The 8,929-nt window shown below is 42.0% G+C and overlaps 1 protein-coding gene across 3 annotated transcripts in view; it reads right to left on the bottom strand.

The window, feature by feature from the left end:
• The window catches only part of LOC132363088 (zinc finger protein 177-like), a 33,503-nt gene extending 24,915 nt beyond the window's left edge, over positions 1 to 8,588 (bottom strand). For 2 of the 3 annotated variants that reach the window (XM_059918486.1, XM_059918484.1), the window contains exon 1: positions 8,128 to 8,214. Coding sequence is in view for 1 of the 3 variants with exons in the window: in XM_059918485.1 (XP_059774468.1) it covers positions 8,128 to 8,203 (76 nt within the window). In the remaining 2 variants the exon portion in view is untranslated. Of the gene's footprint in view, positions 1 to 8,127; positions 8,253 to 8,548 lie in introns of those variants that run through there. The other variant, XM_059918485.1, reaches the window with a different exon arrangement.
• Positions 8,589 to 8,929: the final 341 nt, after the last annotated feature.

The following is an 8,929-nucleotide window of genomic DNA, read 5'->3' on the forward strand; positions in this document are numbered from 1 at the left end:
CTCACCATGTGATTAAGCAGAACCTCTCCTACAAAAATAGGCATACTTACCCCTCTTTCCCAAGTCCCAGGATTTAGACAAAAGGATATTGTTATATACTTAAACCCCCTTCTAGACAGCCCAGAAGCAGGACTGCATAGACCCAGACCACAAGACAGGCTGCTCACAGGCCAGTTAAAGCACGGTCTCTGAAAGGAGCATCAACAAGGACTTAACACAAGGGAAAAGTCAATGGCTGGCATCCTGTGAATCTGTTAATGAAATCTGCCTTAACATGTCTTATTCCCAAAGTCTCTTCAAGACAGTTTCTGAATTTAATGGATAAGTTAATCTCAATTCCTCTTGATTAAGTAGGAATCTTGCCTCATACCATCAATGTTTATGCAGGAGGCATTACTCATCTGTCATCAAGCATCATTCATTAGCCATCTCTCTGTAGAAGATGGAAGTTATATTATGTGAAAGTCATTAGAAACTGTAGACCACATGAATATAAATAATAATTGCCGTTTACTGAGTACTCATTATGTGCCAGAAACAGTGGAAGCTCATATGATTATCAACATAGTTATTATTACTGTCATTCAATAGTTGAGGCAACTTATGTTCAAACAGGAGTAGTAATTGGCCCAAGATCACCAATTAAGAAGTGGTGAGCCAGAGTCTGAATGCAGGTTACTCTGTCTCAAAAGCCTGAACTCCTGAGGTTACTGTTATTCTCCAATATGAGAATTTACCTTCAATTAAAAAAAAATGCAATTATCTGTTAAGCACAATAAAGGAAAGCACAATAAAACAAGGTATGCCTCTACGTTATAAACTGTAATTGCTGTCAACATACTTTCTTGGAAACAGACATTCTCACAGACCTTGAGCCTGCGACCCTCCATAACCACTTGTCCATTAAACTTTGGGTCATGGAAACAATACCCCATAAACTCAGCATGACTGCTGAGGCCTCCTTACGAGAGGAGGGAACCAAATCTGGGCCCTTTGATATATTCCACCTTCAGGAGGGGTGGCCTCCCCTGTCTCTTGCCAGATGCCATGGTGCTGGAGGATGTCACCCCTCCCCCAGACCCTTGACTACCTAGGAAGCCCCCTGGGATTAACTGAGTAAATAGCAATGGGAATTGGAGGACTATACAAATGGCACTGTTAACCATCATATGTGATGGAGCCTGATGGAATGTTGCTGCTTTCCATCCCTTAGCCATGATGTCCCTAAATAAAGGATGGGACCCAAGAAGCAACACACTTGGTCAAACTTCAGGCAGTCATCTCAGCACTGGATGCCCTAGCCAACAAATGGTCCCATCTCACATTTATTATAAACTGTTGGGCTATTATCTAAAAATTGTCCTATTTCATGGTACAGAACTCTGGCAATCTCTTGCCTCACAGGCACCAAAAATATAAATCAAAATCACATGTCTTTACATATAACTAAGACTACAATACAAGGCCTTGCCAGGATGCTCCTTATTCCCTTTGGAGTTACAGCCATTACTACTAGTAACAAAGACACGCATTTCACTGCTTAGAATACACAAGGCTGGGCTCTCGGAAAAGGCATTCATAGAACTTTCATGACCCCAATAACTGGTTTAACTGAGATGCTTAATAGTCTCCTGAACAATTCCTATTCATTAAATTCCAGTCCAACAAATAAACCTGAAAAGGTCTCTATTTTGCCCCAAACCTTAACCTGTATTTATAATTTTTTTTTATCTTGCCCTATCCCATAAGGGCTGGAGGCCAGGTTGAGGGGGTGTACTCCACTGGGATCTATTAACCATAGATTGTCCCAAAGACCAGGCAGCTGTTCTACTGATATGGGAGCCTAAGCTTTGAGCCTAAACTTCATAAAAAAAATAAAAACCCTGTCGAGTTTAGCTACACACCACAGTTTAGGTAACTGTGGACTTATTATTGGTCTGGGTGCTTTCATTGGTTTACAATCCAGAGGCCCAAACCCTCCAAATAAGACAGTGTTTCAACCAACATGGCAAATGCTGAGATCCACATCAACTGGAGTAGGTACCCACTTGAAAAGGATACTCCAGTCTCACACTCAGCAACATCACCCTGGCCCAGGAGCTCACCACCAGAGATGACGTCACCCCAGTCTGAGATCTCGCCGTTGGAGATGACTTTGCCCCCTGGGCTAACCTGACCCTGACACTAAACCCCAGGGACTGTTTCTTCCAACGCACAGATTGGACATAGGACACTTTGTGCTTTTCTTCCTTTGATATTAGGAATTCTATTATGATTCTGAGTTCCTTGTCTGCTTAGCCCACGATCCAGGTATACTCCTTGCTCTCTGCCAAAACATACACCCCTACACTCCATGCCTACAGGGAAATCTGGTAGAGGTTACTAGTACCGATATCATTCCAAAAATTAATGGACTGTGTGATTCCAACTACATGACATTTTAGAAAAGGCAAAAGTATGGAGTAGTAAGAAGACCAGAGGTTGCCAACGGTTGTGGGGGTCAGGGAGAATAGGCAGGACACAGGGTTTTTAGGGCAGTGAAAATACTCTGTATGATACTGTAACGAGGGAAACATGTCATTACGTGTTTGTCCAAGGCCACAGAACGTACAACACCAAGAGTGGACTGTAATGTGATCTGCGGATTTCGGGTGATTATGAGGTGTCCATGTTGGTTCATCAACTGTAACAAATGTACTGCTCTGGTGGGGGATGCTGATAATGGGGGAGGCTGGGGGGAGAGCAGGGGACAGATGGGAACTCTCTGTACCTTCCCCTCCATTTTGCTGTGAACCTGAAACTCTCTAAAAACAAAGTTTTCATTTTAAAAAGGAAAAGGAATTAGTGGAGATTACTGCTTTTCCCAGGAGGCACGTGCCTCATATTGGCCAACCCCTGGACCCTCTGGGAAGAGGGCCACCCACTCCATGATGCTTTCTTCCACTAACCGCCTCCAACTTTCCACCAAGACCTTCTGCGTTGCAGCCACCAGCACTCCTTCCCCTTGGTTCCACACACCACCACCCTTTACATATACTTTACTAACTTATCAGCTCATCCCCTCCAACACCACCACTGCCAGATGTGTCACCCTGATATGAGAGTATTTCTAATCTACTCTACAACTCCACTAAGATATTGGTAGAGACTGCAAAAAATTTCAGATTTATTTTCTTGACTAATGCAATATAAATGGGAAACTTAAATTATGGGCTGGCCTACAAGGACTCCTCGTACTTTACCTGTGTTTCTCCTTTCCATTATCACAGTAAAATGTTTTCTGTGTTGGTTAGGGGAACTTACGCCACACTGTCTAAAAGTCTCTACTATCATTGCCCCGGTTTCCTTACTCTCATCAAAACACGAGTACCGACTGTATTGGACACTCACACGCGCGCGCACACACACACACACACACACACACTTTTCTGTATATTATGACTTTTGACATCTGAAAAAATCCTTTCTGGCTGGGGAGAGACTGCTTCTTGGGGCTAGCCAACTCTGAGAAATAACAAAGGATTCAACCTGGAGCATGACTTTGATATGCAAACTAACCAATAGAGAACCATACTATCTCCAGCAGACCCATCCACTGTAGGAGGCAATATTTCTCTGCCTTAAACATCCCAGGGCCAGGTAGCCGGCAACTAGAGACCACTCTTATACCCAAAGCCTGCCAAAATTATTCAAAGCAGTGAATCCTGGCTGTTTCCTCTGCCCTGCCTTGCCTTTCCCATGGAAACCCCAATAAAAGCAGTGGCCTAAACCTTCCCCTCTCTCCTGTGCCTTCTGCCTCTTGACCATCCTGGTGTTTTCCCACATCACCCTGCATGGTTACATCTTGCCTCGCCTCTAGGACCTAAGAGTATAATAAACTTTGTTATTTCCTGGGCCTCCAGTCTCCCCTTGTGGCAGCACCTGACTGACCATCTCATGAAAGAATATGTAACAGAGCTACTATTGCTTTCTTATTCACTGAGAAACTTTGTTCTGTAAAATCGGAGACTATCAGAGATTCACTGTTTGAAATTGTATCAGTAAGACTGAAACATCCCAATTTTGCCTGGAAGATATATATCATTATTTTGATATTTGACATCAAGAAGGAGTCTTGATTTAAAAACCTGGAACTGAGCTTCAAATAAAGGGTTTCTGGACACAATATTCCACATTTATCTTAATTTTATTGTTTCCAAGGAAACAAGAGCCTGGGTTGTTTGTAGTATGGATCTGATGTTAACCCCTTAACACAGTCCTGCTTTGCTTTGAGACTATCAAATTACTGCTTCATTTAAATTTCACCTAAATGTCACAATTCTCAGAATCCAGTAAGTATACATTTTGCTTTGTTTGGTTGAGACATCCACGGTTCCTCTGCTATGCAGTCTCCCTCACTGCAATGAGTCAAAAAATCTGGGTTGTTTTGCACTACAGGTTTGCTCCTACTGTTATTAGGCTGCTTTGGTTAGGATAATTGGAAGTAACACAAATTCTATCCATAGAACACTAGTTGACTAAACTACCATACATGCACTAATAAAGGGCTCAGCAGCCACAAAAAAAGGAAAATCACTATGAACTGATATAGATGGATTTCCAGTATATAGTTTAATTGGGGAAAGAAGTACATTCATGTGAAGGTAAAAAGAAAGGAAGGAAGGAAGGAATATATATATATATATGAATTTTGAGAAAGTTTACATCAGAAACTAATAAAATGGAAATGGTTAGCTACTGGTGGTAATGTGATGTGAGACTTCTGAATATACCTTTTTATACAGTTTTACCTTTGAACCATGAAAAAGTTTTATAAATTAAAAAAATAAGTTAATTCAGAAAGGAAGCAAACCTTAAAACTAAATGTAAACAGAAATGCACATAATAGTGTATCAAACTGATAACAAAACCATGAGAGAAAAGACTTAGAGTTCATACAAATATTTGAGCACAGTACTATGAACTGCATATACTTAATATAAACCATTAAGGACAAAAAAATGCAAAGAAACTTAGTACTTTCTTGAGCAAGTCTACCGTTGGTAGTAATACTGGTATTATAATTTTTGAAACTACTGTACCCATACTGTTGGATAAAACAATATATTAATGGTATTACAGACCAAGGTTTTTATAATAAGAGAAAAGAGATACAAGTATAAAATAAAGAAAAAAGCACAGATTAAATTTTTACTAGGAATATGAGTATGAACTTACAATGTAAGAAAATATACATTTTAATTGGGTTTTTGAAGAATAACAATATGAGAGTATGCTCATGATAATAATTTATATGAAAAGGAGGATATAAAATTATAAATACAATCTGATTTCAATTTTGTCTCAAAAATATATATATATATTTTAGATAACCACTGAAAGATCTAGATACAGTTATACCCCAGTAGCACTGAGCCTATCACAGAGACCTTGGTGTCTATAAGGAAAGAGGCTTCTTGGAGAAATCATTGATTACAGGTCTGTAACTGGAAAGTACAAAGTGAACTGGGGATTTACACTCAAAGACTAATAGGTATGTGTTGAACGGACACATGAATCAAATTAAAAGGACTACTCCTGGGGCTTCCCTGGTGGCACAGTGGTTGAGAATCCGCCTGCTAATGCAGGGGACACAGGTTCGAGCCCTGGTCTGGGAGGATCCCACATGCCGCGGAGCAACTGGGCCCGTGAGCCACAACTGCTGAGCCTGCGCATCTGGAGCCTGTGCTCCGCAACAAGAGAGGCCGCGACAGTGAGACGCCCGCGCACCGCGATGAAGAGTGGCACCTGCTCGCCGCAACTAGAGAAAGCCCTCGCACAGAAACGAAGACCCAACGCAGCCAAAAATAAATAAATAAATTTAAAAAAAAAAAACAATCTTTAAAAAAAAAAAAAAAAAAGGACTACTCCTGGCCAAGTTTGGGACAGCTTGAGCATCAAATGACAGCAACTGTTTATAATATGATGAATGAAAGAAAAATCCAGGGATATGTTGTGACACTCCGAAAGGAAAAAAATATAGAGGGCAGGGGAAGTGGGGAGGGAAAGCTCTTGTTTATAGAAGACTGACAGCTAAAGAATGCAGAAGGAATGACAGAATTAGAAAAAAAAAATACCATTTCGTAAGCCCCCAACGTAAAAACAGGTTGAAGCGAAGATCAACAAGTGATGTTAAAACCACTGATTGAAAGGATTGGGGAAGAGATTATTCCCATATTGCCAAGTATCACCCACAGATTACCAAAAAGAAAAATGTGACTACACAAGAGAGAGATGGGCACCTTGACTAAATGCTTTCCATTCCTAATACGCAGTGGGACAACTTGCATTTATGTGCCTCCTGATGGGATACAATATGAAGTACACAACATCACCTAGGAAATTTTCACATCTCTAAACCTGCAGTCTAACTTAGTAGCCATTGGCTCGCTCTATGTGGCTACTGTGAACATGAAATGTGGCTAGTGTGACTGAGGAACTGAATTCTTAATTTTACTTACTTTTAATTAAGTTTAGAAATAAAACTGCTCAGTTACTAAAAAACTTTTCAGCATGTTTGGAGCAATCTGGGTTTCCAAATCTACTTTTTCAACAGTAAATTTTATGAAAACTAAATACAGATCAAGAATTTCCAACAAAAATTTAGCATCCACACTGAGATGTGCTTAATGTAAAATACATACCAGATTCCAACAGTTAGTACAAAAGAAATGTAAAATTTTTCATTAATAATTTTATATTAGCTACATTAGTCATTAATTTCACCAATAATTATATATTAATAACTAGATAAATTGGGTTAGATAAGATATATTATTAAAAATAACTTCATTTTTTCCTAACTTGGCTACTAAAATTTTTTAAATTACATCTGTACTTCACATTATACTTGTATTAGACACTACTGCTCTAGACCCAATGTCCACTGTATGAGATAGACAAGTTAATTAAATGAAATCACAGGAAAACATCATATCAGAATGCCAACATTTTACAATACAAAAATCCTGGAATTGGCAGGAACCAAAAATACAGGCAAATGTTTTAGGTAAAAGCAATCTAAAACCAAAATGCAACGTGCAAATCTTATTTGGATCCTAGCTCTCCAAAAAACCGGACAACTATAAAAGATACTCTTGGAAAACTGGAAAAATTTTGGTTTTCTTTTTTTTAATTTTTATTTTTTTTAAAGAAATTCACGTTCTTTTATTTATTTATTTATGACTGTGTTGAGTCTTTCGTTTCTGTGCGAGGGCTTTCTCTAGTTGCGGCAAGTGGGGACCACTCTTCATCGCGATGCGCGGGCCTCTCACCATCGCGGCCTCTCTTGTTGCGGAGCACAGGCTCCAGACGCGCAGGCTCAGTAATTGTGGCTCACGGGCCCAGTTGCTCCCTGGCATGTGGGATCTTCCCAGACCAGGGCTCGAACCCGTGTCCCCTGCATTGGCAGGCAGACTCTCAACCACTGCGCCACCAGGGAAGCCCCAATTTTGGTTTTCTTGGTGGACAATGCAGTTTTGTTCTTAGTAGGAGACTGTCCTCATTCTTAAGAGATGAACGCTGAAGATTAAAGGCGGAAGTGAATGTCTGCAATTTCCCATTAAATGGTTCATCATAATATACATAACGAGAGACAAAATCTTAATTAGTGAATCTAGATGAAAGGTTCATGGATGTTCGTTTTATTGACGCCACAGATTTTCTTTAGATAAGAATTTCAAGATGAGGGACTTCCCTGGTGGTCCAGTGGTTAGGACTCCACGCTCTCACTGCAGGAGCCTGGGGTTCAATTCCTGGTTGGGGAACTAAGATCCACTGAGCTGCGCAGCGCGGACAAAAAATAATAATAATAATTTCAAGATGAATACCTGAAAGAAAAATCCACCCGTCAAAACTCATCTTACTTACGGTAAATTCAATTCCAACTTCTGCTACTAACAGAAACCAGCCTGCGTCGTCTTCCTTCCCAGAGACTCCTATATTTTTGAAGCTTTGGGGCTATACAGGCTCTGATGTGGTAAATTTAGTATTTATATGAATTCCTTCACTCCTGCATTTATTTAGATCACACACACGTGCTGCCTAATAACCTGCAAAGGTTTCTCTTTCCAACGTAATATAACTTACCAAACTTCAATAACCGACACCCACGGCCGGAACAAAGCCACCGAGTGCTCACAGGGACCCGGGAACAGGGGGCCATTGGGGCCGGAGTCACCGTGACGAGAACGACGGAGATGCTATTCCTTTTCCTTGTGGAGAAAGAACCCAAAGGTTGCTCTGGAGCCTTTTGAAATCGGGAGCATCGCGGATGAAGACAAGGCCTGGCCGACCCGCCTCCTCCCAGAGCTGCCGCCCGGACCTCGGCTGGCCGAGCGGGCCCGGGCTCTCGGGGGAAGGGCCGCCGCCCGGGAGCGCCGGCCGGAGGCCGGGGCGGCCAGGTCAGCGCGCGAGGCCAGCGTCCTCTGACCTCAAGCCTCTTCTTTGGTGTCTTCCCCTCCTGCTTGACCGCACAGAGGAGGGACACACCAAGAAGCGAAAATTTTACCTCAGACCCGCGCCGGAGCGCGAAGCAAGGACAGCCGCTGCCTTGCGCACGCGCAGATCCAAACGCGCACGCGCACTTCAAGGCTCCTCGCACAGCGTAGGGGGCGGGGCCTCGGAGGTTGGGCAGACGCCGGAGGCCGCTTTTCTTTCATCTCGGAGTAGAGGAGAGCTACCCTTTTCCTCCCGCGGTTTGGTGCTGGTGTGCTGGGTTAGGCCCCGGAAGGCGGGGCTGTGGCCCAGGAACTGCGTAATGGTTTGTTTTCCTCCATAGCCCATGCGTCTTACATGTCTTACATGAATAACAATTGCTTTTAAATTTTGGTGCATAGTTGAATGCATCATACCTGTCATTGCACAACTCTTGCTGCACTTTCCCCACGGA

The sequence above is a fragment of the Balaenoptera ricei genome, chromosome 3, assembly GCF_028023285.1.
Source record: "Balaenoptera ricei isolate mBalRic1 chromosome 3, mBalRic1.hap2, whole genome shotgun sequence".
NCBI lineage: Eukaryota > Metazoa > Chordata > Mammalia > Artiodactyla > Balaenopteridae > Balaenoptera > Balaenoptera ricei.